This window comes from Crinia signifera, chromosome 12 (genome assembly GCF_055691185.1).
Source record: "Crinia signifera chromosome 12, ASM5569118v1, whole genome shotgun sequence".
Classification (NCBI taxonomy): Eukaryota; Metazoa; Chordata; class Amphibia; order Anura; family Myobatrachidae; genus Crinia; species Crinia signifera.
The window spans coordinates 67,933,236-67,960,014 of NC_139228.1; the positions used below are offsets into that span (position 1 = coordinate 67,933,236).

Consider the following 26,779-nt stretch of genomic DNA (forward strand, 5'->3'; position numbering starts at 1 on the left):
TGCGATGCGAATGGGACTGCGCATTGCATCAGACCCGCTGTCAGTCACCTTCAATTTGGGCTCTTTTCCTGTGCTCAAATTGCAGGTACATTGCCCAGTATATGAGGGCCTTCGCTCTTTCTGCACATGTTACATCTGCCCACCTGCAGTGCAGTATGTTTCTTTTTTTTTTTACTATTTGGAGAACAATTTTGTCCTGCGATCAGGTCTGAATTAGGCCCTTCGTGTTAGATTTTAGTGTAGAAGTTGTGTTTGTAACTTTCTGCTTCCTTTGTCCCCACAGCTGCTCGCGGTTCCGGTTGATAAAGCCGTTCAATTCTATGAGAGATTTACGTGGAAGACGACTTTCTCTCTGTCAGATGATTTTATAACTCAGGTAAGTGAAGCTCACACTTAGGATGCCGCCTGTACCACAAGATAGACTTGTAACTCCTGAAGTAGTTTATTTTTATAGAAACCTTTTAACTTTGTACTATTCCTGCTGTGGCCAAATAGTTGGGTAAGCATGTAACCCCACTTACCAGGGGTTCAATATAGCAGGTCGACACTGATGAAAAAGTGGAACCATGTCAAGGTGGACACCTGAGCACGTGACAACCCAATTAGTATAACCTGACCTCTGCATGGCTCTGCCTCGCACCGCTACCTCCACGCTCGGCACAACGTTCTTTAATTGAAGTCCACGTGGATAGTAATGTAGCATTCATTCTAGAACCCTGCCTCTTCCAAAACCTGTGCAGTTCCTCTTCCCTGCCTGGGATGTCGCTCTCTGCTGCAGTGCTTCTAGCACAGTGTGGTCTATATTTCCGCACTGATATCCAGACCAGGAATGTGCTAGAAGCACCAGAGCGAGCGACACCCAGAAGAGGAAGAGGAGCTGCATGGGTTTTGGAAGATGCAGGGTGCTAGAATGAACAATTAGGTAATGTATGAAAGTCCAAAATATGAAGAAAAAAATTGTGAAAAACTCAGGTAGACCTTTTCATATGTTGACTATTTCCATGTCGACCTATTGCATGTGTTGACTTTTTTGACGATGTCGACATAGACCTTTTCCTTACGGAAATGTGTACACACAGATCATGTGCATTATTAGCCAAGATCTCCGAGCAGCGATTCCCGACTTGTGGTACTTGTTCCCATGGGGGTACTCTGCAGACCGATTGGGGATACTTGAAAATAATATTGATAGTGGCGGAAGAATAAGCCACCCACCAATGGCGGAAGAAGTCTTACATTGCCGTGGAGACTAACCAGGTTGCATCACTTTCAGTTCTGTCTGCAGCATCTCCGTAGTACAGGGCGCAGGAGACTGGTGGCGGTAGCTTTCGGTAGTCAGCGGTGTTGGTGGCAGAATATGTCAGCCGTCTGATTGGCTGACCGCTCTCTGCCGTCTGATTGTCTGAGAGGTCTCTCAGCCAATCAGAGGCCTTACATTCAGGCATGCAACCCAATCTATTAAAATGCAGCATTGTGGTGTGCAGCGGAGTAAGGAAAGTTACCTGGCGGAGTTGACCCGGGGCTCATCCGCCGGAACGAGCAAGAGATCGAGCATTGCGAACGATCGCATGGGTTTAAAAAACAAATGTGATCGCACATACAATGGATCTTATGTGCAGCACATAATATCTGGGGACGCATGATTCAACGGCGGGCCTGCACACCGTGTTGGGTGACACATGCGATGGCGTGCAATTTGTCTAAATCGCATACAATATCACACATGTGTATGGGCCCCATTAGATAAATGTGTCAGACTACATCTCTCATTACTTTGCCTGGCTCATAAATAGCAGAAATTATCTGTAGATTGTGGTGGAGCTGCACATGTTAAATGGGTACTGGTGTAGTTTCACCAGCCCCTTGCAGGGCTCTCTTCGCTCGCCCACGCTGCGGGCTCGGTGGCTCGCTACGCTTGCCACGCTATCTAAAATCAACTCCATGCCAACGTGGATAGTGGGGGTATGAACGATCCACGTTGGCATGGAGTTAAGTTACTTTATTTTAGATAGTTTGGCGAGCGTAGAACCCGGAAGTAGTACGGCGCCATGCTGGCGTCGTGAAACTATCGAAGAACCGTTAAATGATTAATCCATGTCATGGCACTTGACAATTTCACTAACTGACATGGCGTGCTTTGCTAGTTTTATATTATTGCCTTATACCGGTACTATTTGAATTATTGGTCATGTCGGCTTGATGGGCTTTCTGTGGTTTATGACGACAGTAACCGACGCATACAGCTTTTTACATGTAAGCTTCTTTATGAACTTTTTAGTTGTTCTGTTGTCCATTTATAGATCAGTTCCATCTTTTACATAATTCCCCTTATCTGGCATACACTTCCTCCTCACTTTTAGGTAGGTTTTGATGCACTTAAATCGAATCGCTGTGGTTGAATTCACCTGCGTTGAATGTCGTATAATCTATTTCTCAAGTTGTTATTTTTAATTACCATAGATAACCGTTATATGCACTCCTCATGTTTAGTTAATTGTTGAATAGGGCACCCAACACGTGCTGTACTGAATAAATACACATGGGCAGAAAGGATGGTGTAAAGGTTAGCATTAGTCCTGGGTTAGAGTCCCACCATGGCCCTAACTGTGCAGAGTTTTTATGTTCTCCCCTTGCTTAAAATATACTGATAGGTTAATTGGCTCCCAACATAATTAACCCTAGAATGTCTGTGTGTGTACATGTGGTAGGGAATATAGATTGTAAACTCCACTGGGGCAGGGACTGATGTGAATGATCAACTATACTCTGTACAGCGCTGCGGAATCTGTGTGCGCTATATAAATAACTGGTAATAAATAAATAATGCACATATATATAAGCAGACTCTTCTCCCCTTCTGTCATGCTGTGACGTCAGGAGATAAATGACAGTAATTAGAGCTTCCTATCTTCTGATTGTTGGTATTAGCGCAGTCATGTCACGCACCATTACACTGAGAGCGTTTATTTGGGTTGTTTCTCCACAGATTTCCTAAGTGAAGGTCTGTAGAGTTGTCATTAACCCGGCCTGAGATCCTGTTAAGCGTCTGAGTAGTCTCACAGGCTAAAAATACCCCATTCACGGGTTTAATCATTATATGTCTAATGAAATCTGTTAGCGGTCAAACGCTAACAAATGGTCTTAAAATCCTTGCACCCGTAATGCGATTTAAAGAAATCGACACTTTTAGTAAATCCCTGTACAGTGAACGTACTCACGATATGACCGCTTCCTACCCTGTCTGTCTCCTTATGCTGACCACAGTTTGTCATTCTGTCTCAGCCCCTGAATGTGGTGACCTGGTCTCCGTGCGGACAGTACATCGTGGCTGGAAGTATTGATGGCTGCATTGTTGCCTGGAACGTGGTCAGCAAAGTTTGCTTTGAAAGGTAACTTTTTATATAGTGGGAGGAGCAGGGTCCCCAGCAGCACAGAGTATATCAGGAGATGAGGGATGTGACAGGGGCAGTGACATGATGTGAGGAGGGGAATGGAGACAGCAGGAAGCCACAGACTGAGAGTTATATAGTGGGAGGAGAAGGGTCCCACAGCAGCACAGAGTATATCAGGAGATGAGTGATGTGTAAGTGAGGACAGGGCTGTGTGTGACAGGGGCAGTGATATTATGTGAGGAGGGGAATGGAGGCAACAGGAAACCACAGACTGAGAGTTATATAGTGGGAGGAGCAGGGTCCCCAGCAGCACATATCGGGAGATGAGTGATTTGCTGGTGCAGACAGAACTGCATGTGGCATGATGTGAGAAGAGCAATCCAAGCAACAGGACAGAACAATATAGCTGAAAAGGGGGGGTTGGGGGTGACCTACAAACCAGACAGATAGGGCTGTGATCAGTATAGAAGCGTTGTGTGACAGAACAGCATTGCTGACCACTGTGCAATCTCTGTAACACTATCATTCACCAACACCTTGTTTGCATTTCTCTTATAGGATTAAGCATGAAAAGGGGTTCACCATTTGTGGCCTCTCGTGGCACCCAACATTGGCCCAAGTGGCCTATACGGATACCGAGGGCAATCTGGGACTGCTGGAGAATGTCTGCAAAGGGAATGGCAAGGCAGCCAGTGCCAAGGTAAGTCCGGCCTGTAGCTGCCTGGTCTGTCTGTACTGCCATTGGCATTGGGTCGCTGCAGTTCTGTCCTGTCTCCAGCTCGTATATCTGCAGATGCTGCAAGCTGAAGCCAGGGCTGTCGACCAAGGGCAATTCTAGCAATGAACAGTGCGCTGTGCCGTCGGCGTCCACATGCCGTGGCACAGGCAGAAAGAGAGGTTTCAGAACTCCTCAAATGGGCCATGCCGGGAAAATACTGGCTGCCTTTGTGGGCGTTGGGTCGATTCAATGTAGGCCGACATTCATTGGTTTGACATGGACTATAGGTTAGGTCGACATGGTGGATTTCTTTTTTTTTTGTGGGGGAGGGGGGGGGTGTGCCTGTTGACTTACATCGACATGGGTACCATGAGGCTTCGGGTACGGTGCCTTGCTACGCTCTGTGCACTATTCTTCCTCTGCGCCCTAGTGGATGGTAGAAGGGGGGGGGGGGGGGGGGGAATATTGTTAGAAGCAATGTTGACCTTTTCCATGTCAACCTAAGAAATGTTCACCTTTTATAGGAGTCAACCTATACCGTACCCCGCCTTTGCTTCTTGATCATGTGTTCTTATCATCATGCAACGCCAACTTATAACCTGCAGATGGCGCAGTTACTCAAGTTTCCGCAACGTACGGGTTTATATATAAAAAATCCATTGATTATTCTTGTGGATTATTTACACTATTCTATACATTGATAAGCAGATACCTGGAGAACATTATTTAATTGGCGAAATACAAATTTAGGATAGACCCCATTCCAATGTTCTATTTTTTTGCTCTTTCAAACCTATGTAAATAAGATCTATTTAAGTTCAGTCAAATGAAAACCGATTCTTTGTTTTCCTTTTACTTCTAGGCGTCAAGTTCTGCGACCAAGGATTACGATGAGCTCTTTGACGGCGATGATGACGACGAAGACTTTTTGAATGGGGATATGATTGATCATCAGGCATCTGAGGGTAATGAAGACGATGACGACCACTTGACACCTACTGCTAACCGCGTTAGGAGCAGAGGGATCTTGGACGACGATGACACTTCTCTAGGTATAATAATAGGATGCATAGTATAGTTCTCATGATCGTATGTCTTTTTAGGTTTGCTGCACAGAGTAGGCCATTGGGCTTGATTCTTGGTCCAACGCAGCGGCAATGTCAGGCTCGTCGGAGCCATTTTTATTCTTGCATGCAATTGGAGCTTGAGATGCATTGTCAGATTCCTTGGCGGTGACGGGGTGGCTTAGCGGACGCACAGAGATGGTCCATCTTATGGGCTGGTTATGGGGGTGTTGCAGTAGCGGTTGCCTACGGAGGCGCAGAACCATTCATAGGAGGCCAAATACAAAAGAGTTACTGCACCCGCCATGATGTTTCGATGATGCGCCTAAATTTGCAGCAGGTGGTATTAGAGCAAATAGTAGATGTTGAGTGGAGGGAATACAATATGTGCTGGTATTTCCCGACTGGAAATATCGCCACTCAACTATTCAATGCTGCCGTCAACCACTTCATTAAGGGGTATCAGATATTACTTTTTTTAATTTATTTTTTTTAAGTCGGGTCTGTTTTGTCGGCCTCGGATTGTTGAGTTTGCGGCAGTTTTTTTGGACAATTCACATACTTTTTGATAGCCAGATCGTTTGAATTCCGACTATTGAGTTACGGCCCGGCAATTCCGACTGTCGGGACATTCTAACCGTTGGAATCCCAAATTGAATACCCCTCCTTAATGTTTAACTGTTCTTTAGCGCGTACAGTGATTGTTACAGCTGTTACTTGTATGTTGTGATTTTTTTTTATTATTATTTTTTTTATATATATAATTTTAAGATGTCCCGTCCTTGAAAGCCACCAAAGGGGAGAAGCCTGAAGGGGATGACGATGAGCTTTCAGTCACTGCCCAAGCGGTTCCTTCCAAGCCTTCTTACAGTGGGCCCATGCCAACCCCACCACAGAAGCCTTTCCAGCCTGGTTCCACCCCCGCACATCTGACGCACCGCTTTATGGTGAGCAGCGCAGGGAACCTGAAGCCGCAACAAATCGGCACCGTATGAGACGCACTCTAGTGCCGTTTTCTGTAACGTGACTATAACTGATAAAGGCCTGATTTCGGGAATCTATACAGCATGGTGCCATGTATCCTGTTTTTTATTTGACATTTTAGATGTTACTTGCCCAAAATACTGTGTGACTGTTACCATGACAATCATTCAAATACATCAGGGAAGTGACCTATACAGTAACGTGTAACCCCCGTCTCGTTCTCTCCCCAGATGTGGAATTCTGTCGGCGTTATCCGCTGTTACACGGACGAGCAGGACAATGCCATAGACGTGGAATTCCACGACACCTCCGTACATCATGCCATCCACCTGTCCAACACGTTGAATCACACTGTGGCAGATCTCTCCCAGGAGGCGGTGCTGCTGGCCTGCATGGGCACAGCTGAGCTGGCAAGGTGGGCATAGGGGCAATACTGCTATTTCATGAGCCTTAGGCCGCACTCTCCGTGGCTGCTCCCATCTAGCGAAATAGGCGGTGGGATTTCATTATTGGTGGTATAATAATGGCCGGTACTTGTTTCCTAGCATGGTGCCCACTACGCCAATTGCTTAGAGGGTTATTCTGCGTAAAAAAATTGCATCGCATGGGCCATTTTAGTGGCATGCGATGCAATTTTTTTTTTTTTTTGTTAATTTAACAAAACTGCTCTTATGTCCCCCAGGCCCATCTCATCGCATCTCCCACAAAATCGCATGCGATTAGGTTTGAATGACCCCCCACTATCCACTCCACTCCACCCCGAAGCATGGCGAGCGCAGCGGAACGCGTCCGCCCAAACTTTTCATTCCGCCACTATCCACGTCGGCGTGGAGTTGATCTTATATAGTGTGGCGAGCGCAGTGAGCCAACGCGGAATCCATGTAAAGTAATCCACGTCCCCGCGCGGGGCTCGCTGCGCTCCCCACACTTCGGATATTGGCGGAATGAAAAGGTCGGGCGGACGCGTTCCGCCGCCGCTTGCCACGCTCCGGGGTGGCATGGATAGTGAGGGGGGGGGGGGCGTCATTCAAACCTAATTGCATGCTATAATAGTGTCTGGCATGCGATGAGATGGCCTGGGGACATGAGCAGTGAATAAATTGCGATTTCCCTACGGTGCCGTACGTAGGAAAAGTGGGCGCCGTGTTAGGAAACAAGTGCCTAATGGCCTCTCCAGTGTACTAGGTACTCCTTTGGGTGGTTTTCTATCGCTTTATCTCTGTGTATTTTCTTTCAAAATGTAAGTTACATTCTTTCCTTGTCAGGGTCCATGGGTCCCACAGGGGACATCGGGGTTGTAGGCGGATCCAGGGGGTCCGAGGCACCAATCAGCGAAGCTCTTAAAGGTTTTACCCAGCATGCCCGGGCCCTCTCCCCTACAACCCCGCCTCCAGGCTACTGCCGCCAGTTTTTAGTTGGTGCCTGCAGGAAGCAGACACACCTGTAATCAGCAGGAATCACCTCTTTGAGGTGATTCCAGAAGAAGCTTTTTTATTTTATTTTTAAATCTGCCGCTTCTGCGGGAGAAGCCGCTTCGCGGCAGAAGACGCTCCCCGCTGTCAGTGATTGACAGCGAAGTGAGCGTCTCCATCACTCCTCCCGGCGCCGACCTCCTCAGAACATCTTGAGGCAGACGGCGGGGGTGACGTCAGCGCCTAGCACCGCCGGACGTCTCCTCCCTGACAGCGTGGCCGGACCAGGAGCAGGTAAGGCTTCCTAAGGAAGCACTAATCGCTGTCCTGCCGCGGCGCGCTGGGAGACGCCCGCGGTAGCTGGCGTGGGCACTCGCTTCGGCCAGGGATCCCACTAGACCACCGGGGACAGAGCGGCAGGCTGGGCCTGGGGGGACCCATTTTTAATTGGCACTTATGCTCCGGTGGGGGAAGTCCAGCAAGGGGAGGTGGCGCTTGGCCTGCAGTCCCTCCCCCAGCTTTGGCGCCAATCTCCTCGAAGATCTGCCGTCCATTAGCTGAACCCGTTTGTGCCCGCCCCCCCTCTCTTGGACCAGCGCCATTACAGCAGCACGCAGGTCTCCAGAGGTCGGGCACATCTCTCTCCCCTGTGAAACCGGCTACAGGCTAAGTAGTACTTTTCACAGCCACCCTCATTCCCCCTTTGCTCTATAGAGTACTGTGGTTGATATAGGGTGTGTTAGCTTATCTATATTGCCTAATATAGTGTGTATGTGACTTTGTGCTAGCACTTCTTTTTCCTCTGTCAGTTTTTTTCTCAAACTGTCCACTTTACTTCTAAGTGAGGTTTTTACCTCAGAGGTCACATACTGTCAGTGGATCACTCTAGGTTCTCTTCTACTGAGTTACCTACTGTGCACTGTATCCCCCCCTCTTGGGAGTGTTCTCACTATGTCCAAACGGGGGCGCAACCAGACAGAATCTCCCTTGCTCTTGTCTTGCAAGAGCTGCGCTGCAGGTCTGTCTGAAATGGATGTCATCCAGGATGGGCTATGTGTCAATTGCTTTACTCCTTCTGACCAACCCCAGCCCTCAGGGGCCCCCCAGCCACCATGGGCAGCCTTTCAACAGCTGTTGGGCACCCTGGTGGATCGTCTCCCTAATGCTGTAGCACCCCCTGTAGTACAGCCCCCCCCTCCATGGGTGGATGCTCTGTCGACCACGGTGCAGACCTTGCAGCAGACTACGGCAGCTATGCAGAAGCTACTGCCACATGCTGCGCAACCCAGTAGATCCTTGATAAATCCGTTGCTACCGGTAACCAGGGATGGCTCTGATGACACAGACGATGGGGGGGATGACCCCGATAATGCAGACCCTGATAATACGGATGACATCATACCTGATGACGATCAGGATGACCCTATGCCTACTGATCCTCCCGCTTCTCAGGCTGAGACCCCTGACATAGCAGGTCTTATTTATGCTATCCGGGAGGTTCTTCTGTCAGATGCAGATGAACCTGAACCCACTGCTAAGACCAGGGACGTCTTTAAAAAGCAGAAGGTAGTTAAAGCCCAGTTCCCTCATTCTGATCATTTATCAGAAATCAGGAGAGATCAATGGGAGGCTTTGGGGAAGAGAGCTAACATATCTAAAAAGATGTTGGCTAGATACCCGCTCCCTCCAGAGGACTGTACTCCATGGGAAATCCCTCCCACAGTGGACGCGCACGTGTCCAGGCTGGTTAAACCGTCAGTACTCCCGGTAGCCTCAGGGTCAGCCCTGAAGGACCAGACAGACAGGCGTCTGGAAAATGCTCTTAAGGCAGCTTTTTCTTATGCAGGGGCAGTTCAGAGGCCTACAATTGCAGCTACTTGGGCGGCAAAGGCCATTTCTCCTTGGTTACAAGTGATAGAGGATGAGTTGGCCCCAGTCGCATCTGAGGATGCAAGGCTGTGTATGCAACACATCAAACATGCAGCAACATATATTATGGATGCTATGTCGGACGCCGGCACTCTAGCTGCCAGAGCCTCCGCCAGTTCAGTGCTAGCACGCCGGATTATCTGGCTTCGGTCATGGAAGGCGGACCTAGAATCCAAAAGGACTCTGGAACTCTTACCCTTTAAAGGGGAAAACCTGTTTGGGGAGGAGTTAAATAAAATTGTGGCCTCCTTGGCGTCAGCTAAGACAGCCTGCCTCCCCACGGCTCTACCTCAAAGGCCTTTCGGCCCTTTCGCCCTCAAGGCAAGGCCAGAGGCCAGTCCTATACCAGACCCTCGCCCGCTCATAAGACTGGCAAACCCAAACCCAAGCAGCCTTGGGCCGCCAGACAGGCTCCTCCCAAGGCCGACAAGCCTTCCGCATGACGGGGCCAGCCTCCCACAGGCGGACCCCCAAGTGGGAGGCAGACTCCTGTACTTCGCTCACCAGTGGCTATCCACCACAAAGGATGCCTGGGTGAGGGAGGTAGTGTCGCAGGGGTACGCCATATCCTTCTCAAAGCCCCCCCCAAGAAGGTTCTTTTGCACAGGTCTCCCAAGAGACCCATGCAAAGCAGAACATATGAGGATCATCCTACAGACCTTACTTCGGTCGCGGGTCATTGTTCCCGTGCCGGGGCACCAGAGAGGCCTCGGCTTCTACTCAACCCTGTTCCTGGTGCCAAAACCAAATGGTACGTTCCGTCCCATTTTAAACCTCAAAGCTCTGAACAAGGTGGTAAAAGTCACAAAGTTCAGGATGGAGACCTTGAGGACCATCATCCTGGCCCTAGAGGAGGGGGACTTCATGGTCTCTCTAGATATCAGAGACGCATACCTCCACATCCCCATCCTACCGGCCCACCAGAAGTATCTGCGTTTTGCTATTCTGAAGAGCCACTACCAGTTTCAGGCCCTCCCATTCGGCCTAGCAACAGCGCCAAGGATTTTTACAAAAGTGATGGCTATAATGGCAGAACTTCTACACAAGCAGGGGATCAGGGTCTTCCCCTACTTGGACGACCTGTTGATTGTAGCCAAGTCACCAGAGGTCCTAACATCCCACTTGCGGACAACGATCTCCATGTTACAGGCTCACGGGTGGCTCCTCAACTGGGAGAAATCTTCCATGATCCCCTCCCAGAGAATGTTGCATCTGGGAGCTTTACTGGACACCAGAGCCCTGCGACTGTTTCTCCCAAACGACAAGGCCAGGGACTTAATACAGAGAATCCAGATCTTTGCTCAGAGACCAAGAGTCTCGGTTCACTGGGCCATGAAAATATTGGGACGGATGGTGTCCACATTCGACATGGTCGAATGGGCCCAGTTCCACTCTCGTCCACTCCAGGGTCTTGTCCTGGCGAAATGGGATGGCTTACCGCAACACGTCAAGTCGACATTTCTCTCTCTAACACAGGAGGTCAAAGACTCACTCCTGTGGTGGGAACAGATGGACCACCTAAACCAGGGGAGACTATTCTGGTTCAGGGAATGGATAGTACTAACGTCAGACGCCAGCCTGCGAGGCTGGGGGGCAGTAGTAGGATCCCGGTCCTTGCAAGGCTTGTGGACCGAACCAGAATCTCGCTTATCCATCAATGTCTTAGAGATTCGAGCAGCCTACAATGCCCTACTTCAGTCTCAGGATCTGTTACAGGGGAAACCTGTTCAGATCAGGTCGGACAACGCCACGGCGGTGGCATACATAAACCGCCAGGGAGGAACACGAAGTGTCGCCGCTCTCCGGGAGGTCTCCAGGATTCTCACCTGGTCGGAGGAACATCTCCTAGCCCTGTCGGCAGTCTTCATCCCAGGAGTCCTGAACTGGGAGGCGGACTTCCTGAGCCGACAGGATATCCACCCGGGGGAGTGGTCCCTACACCCGGAGGTGTTTGTCAGTCTGACGCAAGTCTGGGGCACACCAGACGTAGACCTCATGGCGTCCAGACACAACTTCAAAGTCCCATGCTTCGGAGCAAGGACCAGGGATCCTCAGGCCTACTTCACGGATGCCCTGTCCGTACCGTGGAAGTTTCACCTCCCATACGTGTTCCCTCCGATAAACATGATCCCCAGGGTGATCAGAAAGTTCAGGCAAGAAGGAGGAACCCTCCTTCTCATCGCGCCAGACTGGCCACGCAGACACTGGTACGTGGACCTACAACAACTGTCACACCAGCCCCCCTGGCCATTGCCTCTTCGTCAAGATCTGTTGAGTCAGGGGCCATGTCTTCACCCAGACCCTCAGCGCCTGTCTTTGACGGCGTGGCTCTTGAAATTGCCTTATTAAAGAGCAAAGGTTTTTCTGAAAAGGTGGCTAAGACGATGATCCAGGCTCGCAAGCCAGCATCTTCAAAGATATACTACCGGACTTGGCATTCCTTTTTTTCTTGGTGCAATTCTAATAAATATGATCCCAAGATCTTCAAAACAGCCAGGATATTGGCCTTCCTCCAAATCTCAGCCCTTTCAGTATGGTTTCAGAGAAAGATTGCATTCTTACCTGACATTCGCACATTTTTACAGGGAGTGGTACACATACAGCCTCCCTTTGTCCCTCCCACGAATCCGTGGGACTTATCTTTAGTGCTTCAAGCTTTAACCAAACCCCCGTTTGAACCACTATCATCAGTGGAGCTTAAATGGCTGACAGTCAAAACTGTCTTCCTCCTGGCCATTGCCTCTGCACGCAGAGTGTCGGATCTATCCGCACTATCGTGTAAATCACCCTTCCTGGTGTTCCACAGTGACAGGGCAGTGTTACGGACGAAGTCTTCCCACCTGCCCAAGGTTGTGACAAAATTCCATGTGAACCAGGAAATCGTGGTACCTGCATTCACCTCAGATGACCTTTCATCTGATGAAAAGTTGCTTGATGTGGTCAGAGCTCTGACCATCTATATCGACCGTACTAAATCGGTTAGGAAATCTGAGTCCCTCTTTGTGTTATATGGTTTTCACAAGAAGGGTTGGCCAGCGGGTAAACAAACTATTGCCCGCTGGATCCGCATGGCTATACAACAGGCATATCTTCTGTCTAACAGGCCCATTCCGGTTGCTATCAAGGCACACTCTACTAGAGCGGTTGGTCCTTCATGGGCAGCAAGCAGGGGTGCTTCTGCCGAACAGCTGTGCAAGGCTGCAACGTGGTCATCCGTCCAGACATTTATTAAGTTCTACGCCTTTGACACGTTCGCCTCCCAGGATGCCTCCTTCGGTCGTCGGGTTCTGCTAACACCTCAGACAAATTCCCTCCCTTAATTACGGCTTGTGACATCCCCGATGTCCCCTGTGGGACCCATGGACCCTGACAAGGAAAAGGAGAGTTATGGTAGACCTACCTTTGTTAACTCCCTTTCCTTGAAGTCCATGGGAACCACAGGGCGCCCACCCTTTTTCAATTTGCCACTGAGGTTCACCTTTACGTGATGTTCTGATACTGTGACCCGTTCTGACCATTCCATATTCATGCTATGTATGTATGAGTTCTGGGCATATGTGTTCTCTGTCCTCTTCTCTTCTCCGCTTCCTGCTCTCGGCTTGTTACCAAAAACTGGCGGCAGTAGCCTGGAGGCGGGGTTGTAGGGGAGAGGGCCCGGGCATGCTGGGTAAAACCTTTAAGAGCTTCGCTGATTGGTGCCTCGGACCCCCTGGATCCGCCTACAACCCCGATGTCCCCTGTGGTTCCCATGGACTTCAAGGAAAGGGAGTTAACAAAGGTAGGTCTACCATAACTCTCCTTATCTTGCTGAGGGGAGATGTATCCAGCCGTGTAGAAGTTGCCAGTTATCTAGCACAGTCCTTGAAATAACTGTGTGTATGTGGAGTCGGATAACCTTTTGTTCCATTCACATTCCTGTATTTATTATGTGGCCTTATAGTAGAATAAATAAATATGCTGCTATATTTGCGGCTATTGGGTATAGGACCCTAATGAGCTGTAATTTATAACAAAGCGTTTGACATTGTCCTTACTTATACCATGTTCTCATTGCCGCCACGGCAATATCCCGGGTTTCGGAAACCTGGTTATTCACGTGTCACAGATCATCTCAGCTCACCACACCCCGTTAACACTGAACCTTGGACCCTGGAAATTCCCGGGTCGGCCCTGTTCACACTGAACCCGGGGTCAGATCTGAAATGATCTAATCCCCCAATCCGCTCCTTTCTTTCAGACCCGGGTTGAAAAGTCCCGTTCACACTGGCGGCTACCCTTTTTGGCCCTTGGAATAACCCTGCAAAAGTCCAGGGTCCAATTCCACAGACCGGGATATTTGCAGTCACACCCGTTCACCGAGTTACGACCTGGGTTGTCAGAGCTTTCTGTGGGTCATAGATTGACAGGCGTTGGGGAACGGGAAGGTGGATCCCTGCACCATCAGCATTGTTTCTATACTGCCCTAATATGTCCATCATCTCCTTTATACAGCAAACTCCAATGCCTGCACTTCAGCTCCTGGGATAACAGCAAGGACTGGATTGTGGACATGCCGCAAGGAGAGGACATCCAGGCTGTGTGTCTGGGCCAGGGCTGGGTAGCCTGTGCCACCACCTCCATGTCCCTGCGCCTCTTGTCTGTGGGTGGCGTACAGAAGGAGATCTTCAGTCTTCTGGGCCCCGTTGTGTGTATGGCGGCCCATGGGGAACAGCTGCTCATTGTCTATAACAGAGGTAGGACAGCCGCCGTGCCGCTGTTCTGTGGCTTCATGCGTGTAGGTGGCGTTTGCTGTTAGTTATTGCTTGTGATCAGAACAGGACTCCATGCTTTAACATTACAGTATCAAAGTCCCAGCAGTTACTATGCCGACAGCGGTGTCCCAGCTGTCAAGATTCCAACGGATCTTTTTTTTTATCCCTAACCTATTCCTTCCACAGCCTTACCCTACCGGTCTATGGAAATTAGGTTGACCCTATATAGGTCGACATGGGGAAGGATGACTGCGTTGGAAGGGCAACACAAGCATTAGGTTGACAATGAAAAGAGCAACAGTCAAAAGGGCAGCATAAGTTTTTCATGCCGGTATTTCCTGCCCTACCATCTACTACAGCGTGGCGGGAGAATAATTGTGCCGAGCGCGAAGCATGGGGAGCCATGCGAGGGGACGGGGTACACTTTGTGTCTATGTCGACATTCAGGAAAAGAAAACCTGCGAAAGTCATGACGAACCTCCCATTGTCTGCCTAATGTTTGTGTCGACTTTCCAACACTGTCGCCTGTGCCCATGCCGATCTGTGGTCAACCCCAATGCATGTCGATTTAATATGGCTCGACTCCATGACCCATACAATATTCCACTTCAAAGAACCGGGGCAAAGGAACGGCTGGTGTTCGCATATCCGCTTTTATGTTCTACTCTGCATTATTCTTTTTTTCTTTCTTTATAAAAGTGCCGTCACCATGGGCAACATAATTCCATTTCGACTTTGTTTTTTTTCCCCCACCTCGTCCGTCGGCAGGTACCGGCTTTGATGGGGACCAGTGCCTAGGGGTACAACTTCTTGAGCTGGGTAAACGAAAGAAGCAGATCTTGCACGGAGACCCCCTTCCTCTGTCTAAGAAGAGTTACCTATCCTGGCTTGGATTCAGCGCTGAAGGTAACATCAGATTTTATTCCCTCCAGAAAATAATGCAATCTGTTTCCTTTATGTAGGGATGGGGGAAAGCTGCCTGGTGCGCGGCACAGATATGGGCCCATGGATGCTGGCTAGCTAACTGGGCCATGAGCCTCAGCAAGAGTGTCTGCAGTGCTGTAGGCGTCTCTACCTTGGACGTTCAGTGCAGTGTAGTAGTTCTGTTCTTGGCCACAAGATGGCAGATTACTCCAGATGCCGTGCTGTCCTCTGTGGCTTGGCTGTTAGTTATCTCCTATATATTTGGCTACATCTGTCACTCAAAGTGGGTGTCTGTGTCTATAACGCTCTGTTCCTGGACTTTCCTCTTAATGTGTGATTGCCTTCATCTGTGCTGAACACCTTTCTGAGAAATTAACCTGTTTAAAACAGGTGATGGCAATCATACATTAAGGGGAAGTCTAAAAACAGAGCATTGGGTCATGTTGGGAGGTATGTGACAGAGAACCAGCCGAGTGAGCCCACAGACAGTGCCAAACACCCACTGCCTTCCCATGTTGCCCAGCACTGCTACTCCACAGCCACCAGGTGAGCGCCCCCCTCCCGCGATTTGCGGCAAAACCTCCCCCCCCGCGCGCCCCCCCCCTCCCGCGATTCGCGGCAAAAACACCCGCTCCCCCGCGACCCCCCCTACCGCGATTCGCAGCAAAAACACCCCCGCGACCCCCCCTCCCGCGATTCGCTGCAAAAAGAACCCCCCCACGACCCCTCCCGCAATTCGTGGCATAACCACCACCCCGCGACCCCCCCCTCCCGCGAATCGCGGCAAACCCTCCCCCGTGACCCCCCCCCCCCCGATTTGCGGAAAAAACACCCCCCCTGCGACCTCCCTCCCGCGATTCGCGGCAAAAAGAACCCCCCCGCGACCCCCCCTTGCACGATTGGCGGCACCCCCCTGCGACCCCCCTCCCGCGATTCGCGGCACCCCCCCCGCAATTCGCAGCAGCCCCAGGATTAAATGGCACATGCAAAACACTGACATGGCTATGGTCGACAATGAAAAAGGTTGACATGAGTTTTTGAAGATTTATTTTTAATTTTTTCATATTCATTGTCATGTGTCGACATGGACACCAATGAAGTGGCACACTTATGTCAACATTTACATGTGTTGACCTTTCTGTGTTGATTTTTTTCTTGTGGCGATTCGCGTCACACCCCCCGCAACCCCCCCTCCGGCGATTCGCGGCACCCCCCCGCGACCCCCCCCCCTCCCGCAATTCGCGGCAACCCCCCACCGGAACCCCCATGAACCCCGCTCTCCCGCGATTCGCGGCACCCACCCCCCGCAACCCCCCCTCCCGCAAATCGCGGCACCCCCCGCTATTCGCGGCAGCCCCAGGATTAAATGGCACATGCAAAACACTGGCACGGCTATGGTCGACAATGAAAAAGGTTGACATGAGTTTTTGAAGATTTATTTCATTTTTTAAATGTTTTCATATTCATTGTCATGTGTCAACATGGACACCAATGAAGTGGCACACTTATGTCAACATTTACATGTGTTGACCTTTCTGTGTTGATTTTTTCTTGTGGCGATTCACGTCACACCCCCCCGCAACCCCCCCTCCCGCGATTCGCGGCACCCCCCGTGACCCCCACCTACCGCAATTCGCGGCAACCCCCCAACGGAACCCCTGTGAACCCCGCCCTCCCGCGATTCGCGGCACCCAACCCCGCGACCCCCCCTCCCGCAATTCGCGGCACCCCCCATGATTCGCGGCAGCTCCAGAATTAAATTGCACATGGAAAACACTGACATGGCTATGGTCGACAATGAAAAAGGTTGACATGAGTTTTTGAAGTTTTTTTTTTTTCATTTTTTGAATGTTTTCATATTCATTCTCATGTGTCGACATGGACACCAATGAAGTGCCACACTTATGTCAACATTTACATGTGTTGACCTTTCTGTGTTGATTTTTTCTTGTGGCAATTTGCGTCACACCCCCCCCCCCCCCCCACAACCCCCACTCCCGCGATTCACGGCACACACACACACACCTCCCCCGCGATTCTCGGCACCCACCCCGTGACCCCCCCTCCCGTGATTCATGGCACACCCCCGCGACCCCCCTCCCATGATACGCCGCAACCCCCGCCCCGTAACCCCCCTCCCGCGATTTGCGGCACCCACCCCCGCGACCCCCCCTCCCGCAATTCGCGGCACCCCCCACGATTCGCGGCAGCTCCAGAATTAAATTGCACATGGAAAACACTGACATGGCTATGGTCGACAATGAAAAAGGTTGACATGAGTTTTTGAAGTTTTTTTTTTCATTTTTTGAATGTTTTCATATTCATTCTCATGTGTCGACATGGACACCAATGAAGTGCCACACTTATGTCAACATTTACATGTGTTGACCTTTCTGTATTGATTTTTTCTTGTGGCGATATTCGCGTCACACCCCCCCACCCCCCCCCCCCCCCCGCAACCCCCACTCCCGCGATTCACGGCACACAAAAACCCCCCGCGATTCTCGGCACCCCACCCCGTGACCCCCCCTCCCGTGATTCATGGCACACCCCCCGCGACCCCCCCTACCATGATTCGCCGCAACCCCCGCCCCCGTTACCCCCCTCCCTCGATTTGCGGCAACCCACCCCGCGGCCCCCCTCCCGCGATTCTCTGCAATCCCTCCCCTTCCGCGATTCACAGCATCCACCCCCCCACAACCCCCCCTCCTGCAATTCACGGCACCCCCCGCGACCCCCCCCTCCTGCAATTCGCGGCACCCTCCGCGACCCCCCCTCCCGCGATTCGCGGACACCTAAGTTGCAATACAGGGCATCTTTCATACAATTCTAACCATATTTCTCATATACAAACGTTCACAAATTAAGGGGGCGCAGCCCCTTACGACGGTGTGAAGAGCGCCCGTAGGGCGCGATGAATCACCTAGTGTTTTGTATAATTACTGTATGTCCTTTAAATAACAGCTTGCGACAAATTAGCAAGTAGCTGAATTCCATGAAAACCTGAACATCTAGGGGGAACTGTTTGTGTCTAGAAATATGGTTTAATACTGAGCCTTCCTGCCTGGCTCGCTCGCTGAGTGTGACATGTGGTCTCTCTGATCAGGTAGCCCATGTTACGTAGATTCTGAGGGCGTGGTTCGGCTGCTGAACAGATCGCTGGGTGACACCTGGACACCTGTATGTAACACCCGTGAACACTGCAAGGGGAAGTCTGATCACTACTGGGTTGTGGGTGTCCACGAGAACCCGCAGCAGCTGAGGTTAGTATTGGGGGGAGATGATACAGCAATGCCATTCTCTGTGGTATAATCTATTACATTAGAAGATTGGGTCGTGTGCACAGTTTCCCAGATAGTATTTTTATACTGCACGTTTGTATTATTTGTATAATAAAATACCTGCGTGTATGTTTCGATACTACATCCACTGTCCCTTTAAACACAACTGTAGACATCCACCCGCCACCTCCTACTGCGTTCTATCGCCCCTAACTGCACATCCCATGACCAGTTTATAGTTTGTAGACCTGTGAAATTTATTATTGGGTGTTGGTTAATAATACTTTTGTATATAACTTCTCGCTTGTCTCAGTCTCCTCTTTATTCCTCGTGTTTTCTAATTGTGTTTAACTGAAACAATGGACTTTGCCAGGGCGGGGCAACACCGGCCCTCCAGATGTTGATGAACTACACATCCCAGGATGCTTTGCATTAGTTTTGCTATGTGGCCATGCTGAAACTGATGCAAGGCATGCTGGGATGTGTAGTTCATCAACATCTGGAGGGCCGGTGTTGCCCAGCCCTGGACTTTGCAATGGGCTTGTGTAATTTGGGTGCAGTGCTGCTTTTCCGCCTGTAGATGGTGGTGTTCTGGCACAGAACGTTTTCCCCGTGATGGCTTAGACCAGTGTCTCTTCCAGACGGCTGTTTTAGCAAATATAAGATTTCTGCTTAATATAAAAGTTATTTTCTTCTGCAATTTAAGGTGCATTCCTTGCAAAGGATCGAGGTTCCCCCCTACACTTCCCCGACCAGCAATGGCTATTCTGCCCTTCAAGCTTCCTTACTGTCAAATTACAACTGAGAAGGGCCAGATGGAGGTATGGATTGAGGAATAATCCTACAAGACACTGTCCTGGGTGGAGTGTACACACACACACACAGATATATCGAGGGGAATCTGTGCATTCACTTAAAAAGCACGATTACTTGCTTGGGATTGGCATACGTAGTAATTATTCTAGAATCATGTACCTCTCAAAACCCATGCAGTTCCCCTTTCCTGCCTGAGGTGTCGCTCTGCTTTTTGTGCCTCTAGCACAGTCTGGTCTGTATCTCACCATTGAGATACAGACCAGACTGTGCTAAAAGCGCCAGAGCAGAGAGCAACAGTCCAGACCGAAAAGAGGAACTGCGTGGGTTTAGAAAGGGGCAGGATGCTACAATATCTCAGTATCTTGGTCGTTACACACCAAAAGTCGACATGCATTGGTTCGACATGTCTAAGGTCGACAATGGAGTTTCACTAATGCGTGTCGACCTTTAGTCGGTTGACCCATACCTCTTGGTGTAATGGCGCCAGGGACAGTGGCTAGTTTTGCAAACCAGAAAGATGGCGCAGGTGTGTATTTTCGTATCTTCATTAACGCTGTTTTGCTAATTTTGTATCAGAGGTAAACTGCTTTGTTGTGTTGCTCACACACCCTTCCGCACTTCCCAGCGTGGTGCAGTCCTAGTGGGGCTGTTACCTTTCCTCACATGACCAGCTGGAAGGGCTTCTCCATTGAAATATAAGTTTGAGTACCGGGCCCTCTGCTGAGCGCATTATGGAAACCCTTGGACATGAAAGCTCGTCTACGACGCGACTGGTCTGTTGAGCCCTGATGTTCCTGGTCTCTTCTTTCCCCTCTCAGGAGCAATACTGGAGGTCCCAAATCTTCACTAACCACTTTGACTATTTGTCCAAGAACGGGTACGAGTGCGATGAAAGCATTAAGCTTGAGGCCCAAAAGGAACAGCAGGAGCTGCTGATGAAGATGTTTGCGGTCAGTACAATGTGTAACTATGTATTAACAATTGGCGGCCGGTCACAGGCTCATACGTAGACGTTCCGTTACATTATCCGAATACTGTTTAGCCGGCGTGTCCAGTATCACTTACACAGGGATTCAAATGAAGGCTTTGATCTTTATTATGTAAAGCAGGTCACAGCATACTAGATGAATTCCATAGGCAAGCGTAGTTACGGACAGCGGCATACAGGTAACCATAGCATAGACCTGGGGTAGCCAACCCTAGTCCTCGAGAGCTACCAACAGTGCATGTTTTGCAGGTCTCCTTACAGAATCACAAATGAGCTAATTAGCTCCATCTGTGGATCTTTTAAAATGTGTTAGTGATTAATGAGTGCAGCTGTGCAGCAGCTAGGTTGTCTGGAAAATGTGCACTGTTGGTAGCTCTCGAGGGCTAGGGCTGGCTACCACTGGCATAGACAGACTCTTGCAAATGCTCCAGTGGTCCCTAATAAAGCCCACACCCCGGCCTATCACTTGGGCAGCTAAACCACCTCACTAATCAAGAGCATTTGCACTCTGCCCTGGAAACACTTATATCAGGAAATCACAGGTGCTGCTAATTACACACCTGGCTTCTTCTACTGCTCCAAAGCCTGGTCTGGAGCCTCCACATTACTCTCATTATGCTGTGTCTGGTACACTGGGTCCCACAGACGCGTTACCTGGGATCTGTTGGGACACTTGGAACCTATCTGTTGCAGGGTCATTGCACACTAAGGCTGCATGGTCTGTTATTGGGTAAGGATTTAAGTATTGAGTTATTTTAAATTGGAAACATACTTTATTAGAATGCACTGGAAATGGTATATTGGTTCCTTTTTGACATTCCTAGAATATCCTCCGTATCACCCATAAAAGGGTACTATGTAACTCTTTGTAGTTCTCCTTATATATGGGAATCCCGCTGTGCACAGCTGCTCCCGCAATGACACGGACTCTAACTATTATTGCTCTCAGGATACCGATCGGTCTGGCATGATGCACTTTGTGTTTTGTACTAGCCATACACGGGGGCTCTGGTCTGGCTCGGCACACGATTGATGATTGTCTCTCTCTCTGCAGTTGTCCTGCAAACTGGAGCGTGAATTCCGCTGTGTGGAGCTGGCCGAGCTGATGACGCACAATGTGATGAACCTGGCTATTAAGTACGCCTCGCGCTCTAAGAGGCTAATACTGGCCCAGCGGCTAGGGGAGATGGTTCTGCAGAAGGCAGCCGAGTTGTCGTCTGCCCAGCCGCAGAGCGAGGGAGAGGAGGAGGAGGAGGAGGAAGACTTCCGCAGCAGGCTGAATGCTGGGTAAGTGTTCCAGCGCCTCCCAGTCCTATTATCAGCCGACGTTACTAAATGTTCTATGCAATAGCAGTTTATTATTATTCTGTGGTCAGTGGTAAAGGTTCTAAGTCCGTTACGTGTATATAAAGCGTTTGCCAGGTGTTCAGCTGCTAGAAATCTTTGCATCACGGAACTCCCTGCCACAGGCTTAGCACTCCTTATCTGTGGCAGTGCATGCATGGATGTGTAGTTCCTCAGCAGCTGGTTGCCTACCCCCTGATTTAGCCGACAGCTGCGTAGTTATCTCGTTTCATTTCCTGTCTTCTACGGAGTAGGATGAGAGACGGGTTGAGAAGATACTGCTGTCATTATAGGCAATGTCATGTTTAAAGATTGCTATGTATATTTGTACTAGGTGATTCTATGGGCGCTCTTCACACCGTCGTAAGGGGCTGCGCCCCCTTAATTTGTGAACGTTTGTATTGTGAGACATATGGTTAGAATTGTATGAAAGATGGCCTGTATTGCAACTTGAGTTATAGGTGAAATGTGTTAAATAGAGAGCATATGATGTGGAAGGGGGTGTGTATTGTTCTGTTTAATTAAAAAGCGGTTACAGAGTAAGATGTACATTGATAGTGTGGAGGGTACAGTGACATTTGCGGGTGTGGGGGGGGGGGGGGTGTGTGCGTGCGTGTTGTTTAGGTGTGTGCAATAGTATAGTAGGGTGTTTTTGAGTCAGCGGCTACACACTGGCTGAGGTCACGACACAGGAAAACAGGAGGCTGGGTAGTGATAGGGGTGTGTGGGCATAAGGGGGACTTAAGAGGAGGGTGGGGGACACTGTGCAGCTTCTGCCAGTGGGAGAGGGTCCAGTGTGGCAGCACAGGAGTACAGGACGGTGCCCCTGAGTCAGTGTGTTCTCCCACTGCAAAGCCTTAAGGGTGCATGAGAGCAGGAGGCTGGGCGGTAAAGCATGATAGGGGAATGTGGGCAACACAGGGTCAGCGGGTCCCCACTGGCGGAAGTTACGGGGCAGGAGAACAGGAGGCAGGGCAGTGATAGGGGTATGTGGGCATGAGGGGTAGTAAAGGTTTTTGGCTGTTGCAGAGTAGGGATGGCGATTTTGCACCCTGCCATCGATAGTAGTAACATATTACTTGGATAACCATCGATTGTTGTAGCTATCGATGGTCATCCATTACATCTGACTGAATAGGCCTTGGGTCAATCAGAACTCTGTGGCGGGACTTCCGGGTGTGGGGGGGCGGAGCTATGCTCAGTGCCCCGGCACCTTAAAAAAATGTGAAACTTGATCGGTTCTCCTTTGCCATCGATGTAGGGAAACCATCTGGTCCTCCCACATCGAGGGCAAAAGTATTCAACATCGGCCATAAACCATCGATGATTTGAAATCATTGATGGTCGATGGGCATCCCTAGAACTGGAGGAGGGTGGGGGACAGTATGCAGCTCCTGGCAGTGGGTGAGCGTCTCCTCCCACTGGGAGGGAGTGAGCGTGCATGAGAGCAGGAGGCTGTATAATAGTGGTATGTGGGCAAGACATTGATAAAAGTTGTGGCGCTGGTGCAGAGGACCATGGGGACACTTCTGGCAGTGGGGGAACCTGCAGCGCGGCAGCCAGGGCCGGATTTCCCACCTAGGGGCGGCACCTGCTTGTGGCGGTACAGGATCTCCCATTCTCACGAGGGTGGTTGTGTGCCGCTCACCTGCACCATGGCGGATGGTGGGCGTGTACTGTAGCCCTGACTGGGCGGGGGGAGGTGATGTCAAGGGGGTGGTGGTGTGTATAACACTGTTCTTTTCCCTAGGGGGGTGGGTTTGTGTATAACGCTGGGCGGGAACGTTATACACAGAGGGGATGAGTGACAGATCTGGCTAAATATATAAGAGATTCCAAAGATGCAATGTCTGATGATAATGGTGATGCAGAGCTGGTCTGCCAGTATTCAACAGACATATGGGACCGGCGCTTCCTTCATGTGTGCTGTAGAATAGAGCATTAGTGTGGGGTGAACGCCAGACAAGAGGGCGCATTAGCTGAATGAGCCCAATGCTGCACCAGCGTTTCTCCAGCCGGGACTGTACCACTGTGCATCAGGGGGAATACACTGATAAGTGTTTTTTATGTGAGGCATGGCATTAGGTTGACCCATATTCGGTCGACCACTGAAGGTTGACAGTCAAAAGGTTAACTTGAGTTTTTTCACATCTTTTTAATCCCGAATGTCGTCATAGTCGAGATGGCCACCGTCAAAGTGTAGCGCTGCACTCGCCATGCTTCGGGTAGGGCTCCTTGCTACGCTAGGCCCACTAGTTTATTCTCTCGACACAACGTGGTGGATGGTAGAGCATGAAATACCACGTCGGCTAAAAAAAAAAAAAAAAAACGTGAAAAACTCCTGTCGACTTTTTGACTGTCAACTTTCCCATTATCAACCTTTCAAACCTGTTGACCGTAGCCATGTCAACCCATTTCATGTGTCGACAAATGCATCTCAACCCAAGTAGGGTCAACCTAATGATCGTATCCCGGCTGCAGAAGGAACATTCACCAGGTTGTGTTTAAAACGCATGCATTTATTCAGTGTAAGTGCTTGTTATAATCCCTCTGCCGGGTCCCACGTTGCTGTAATCCGGAGTGTAATTCGCAGGCACGCTTGATCAGATTAGCCTGTTTGTTTCAACTCCTTTTACTAAGAACACTTAATTCCACAAACCAGACGGCTGCAGCGGCCACTTACATTACGTGCTAGGAGATTGGGGATTAGCTGGAATCTGTACTCTGCAGCCCATTCTTGTGATCCCCGATCATGTCAGGATTGTCTTCTCGTGTGTGTGTGTTTTTTGGAGCCTTATCTGGTCTAAAGTACAGAATCTACCTGACTGCGTCGCCTGTTTTCAGTCAGTTGCATCATCTTGTAATTGAAAACATTTAAAGGCACTAAACACATTTCTTTTTTTCTGTATCGTTTTTATTTTTGTGCACAGAACAGATTAATAATGATAAATGCTGACACATACATGAATAATGGTATAATAAGCCGTGTTAGACAAGAGAGACGTGGAACAGTCTAGTAAATAAAAATGGCAGTGAGCGAGGAGCAACGCCTGGAGTGATCGTTTTCTGAACTGAGTGATCTTGTCCGTTTTTAATGAGGACAAATCTGTGTAAGGGGGCGTACAGGTGGGGCGATTGCTCAGAAATTAAGCACCGATCGCTCAGTGTGTATGCCCCCGAGCGATAGCGATGCGCGGTCCGAGCGTCATCACGGTTTGCTCAAATCTTGAGCACATGCGGTCAAGATCTTGTTAGCTTGTGCTGCAAGTGCAAGTGCAGCGGGTTGCCTTGAGGAAGCGGCTAGCGAAGCGTATGCCGGCTGCACCTTCAGCCATGCGGGCGACGTGTGTGTGTGTTGTGATCTCCATTTGAATTTACCATCCGTGCCATCACCCACAGCCCTTATTCGGGCTCTCCTGCTTGCACATCATTGTTTATTGCCTGCCATGTCTCACAGTTGTACAGCTGCTCACATGAAAGGATCACATTGTACAGATCAAGGGAGAGATAATTAATTATACAGTTACATCATAACGATAGGTTTATTAAAAATATCATGCAGTGTCCAGCAACCCGTTTCCACCACCCCTGGTGACGAGGACATATGCGTGCCACTCTGCCTCCATAATTGGGAGACCGATAGACTCACCCTGCTCAGCCGCTGATGTTATAGTGAGCGATGCCTTGCAGACAGTAAAATAATTATTTACTCAGCCATTTGTTTTCTTCATAAACTGTGAATATTGAGCTATATCATAAACTTCACTATATAATATCGCACCCGTCGTCATCATTGTTAGTGACAGGGCTTTAATTGATTCACTTTGTCTGAATTAATTGGAGACCAAGGCATGTACCACATATGGCATACAGACTGCCCAGACTAACAGAGACTGCTGTTACAAACAAATTACTTTTTGCATAACATGAGATACTGTATGACTGCATGGTTACAATTGTGACACATAACTCTGTTCATTCCTTTATTTGAAGGTCAGTTATATAATTAAATAGGGGAACCTACTAAACCTTCCAAATAATTGTACTTCTTTTGAACTGAAAGAATTCACAAACCAGTATCCATTGCAGTATATGTTTAATAAGGCCACGGTAATTTCATGGCTGAACTTATTAATAAAAGGAGAATATTAAAACACACAATCGCCCCGCACGTGCTGTGTTTTAACACACATCACTTTCACACTGTTTGTCTCATCTATGTGTTTGTTTTAATATTTCGCTCTTTTAATAAACTCATTAAAGGTTATATTTATTTTGAGATAATATCTCTTCTTTTCCTTGGTGCGCCACAATCAGACAAATTCTTTCTGTCCACCAAAACCATTATTCGGTACTTGTGAGTTATCTGGGCGTCCGATTTTTTGATTGTATGCCTTAAGTTAAGGCATACAATCAGATGCGATACGATATCGCATCGCATCGCATGCGACCATCGGATGCGATGACCCGATTTTTCCATAGGAATCAATGTTAAAATGGACTGAGTCCATTTTAACATGGAATTCAATGGGAAAAAGGGGTCCTTTTCATACCCCTACTATCCAAGTGGGCATGGAGTTGGATATAAACCTGTGGCGAGCGTAGCGAGCCACCGAGCCCGAAGCGTGGCGAGCCCCGCGAGGGGACGGTATTCCGTGTCCCCTCGCGGGGCTCGCCACGCATCGGGCTCGGTGGCTCGCTACGCTCGCCACAGGTTTATATCCAACTCCATGCCCACTTGGATAGTAGGGGTATGAAAAGGACCCCTTTTTCCCATTGAATTCCATGTTAAAATGGACTCAGTCCATTTTAACATTGATTCCTATGGAAAAATCGGGTCATCGCATCGCATCCGATGGTCGCATGCGATGCGATGTCCCGACCCGATTTAAAAATCGGACGCCCGGATAACTCACAAGTACCCATTATTCCTATCAATTTGCATATGTGGTTGCACACCCCTAAATTTCTTCTACGATCCCCATGGCAGCCATACATTGGGGATATTCCCTTCCCCCACTAGAGCAGACAGGATTGATTTCTCTTGGGACCGCCCACCTTGGGTATAATAGACCCCTCCTTCACCTCTGTTGTATCTTTTTTCCTGTCTCCGTTTTAGAGTAGACAGAGTAGGCAGTTATTTTTTGTTTAAACAGGGTTACCTCGGCAGCATGGA

At 49.4% G+C, this 26,779-nt stretch overlaps 1 protein-coding gene across 1 annotated transcript in view; it reads left to right on the forward strand.

The window, feature by feature from the left end:
• WDHD1 (WD repeat and HMG-box DNA binding protein 1) overlaps positions 1 to 26,779 on the forward strand; it is a 73,166-nt gene that overhangs the window by 17,586 nt on the left and 28,801 nt on the right. The window contains exons 8-19 of the mRNA XM_083167283.1: positions 284 to 376; positions 3,283 to 3,389; positions 3,951 to 4,092; positions 4,973 to 5,162; positions 5,946 to 6,121; positions 6,389 to 6,573; positions 13,991 to 14,232; positions 15,019 to 15,156; positions 18,281 to 18,437; positions 19,162 to 19,276; positions 20,090 to 20,221; positions 21,314 to 21,546. Coding sequence (XP_083023409.1) covers positions 284 to 376; positions 3,283 to 3,389; positions 3,951 to 4,092; positions 4,973 to 5,162; positions 5,946 to 6,121; positions 6,389 to 6,573; positions 13,991 to 14,232; positions 15,019 to 15,156; positions 18,281 to 18,437; positions 19,162 to 19,276; positions 20,090 to 20,221; positions 21,314 to 21,546 — 1,910 coding nt within the window. The remainder of the gene's footprint in view (positions 1 to 283; positions 377 to 3,282; positions 3,390 to 3,950; positions 4,093 to 4,972; positions 5,163 to 5,945; positions 6,122 to 6,388; positions 6,574 to 13,990; positions 14,233 to 15,018; positions 15,157 to 18,280; positions 18,438 to 19,161; positions 19,277 to 20,089; positions 20,222 to 21,313; positions 21,547 to 26,779) is intronic.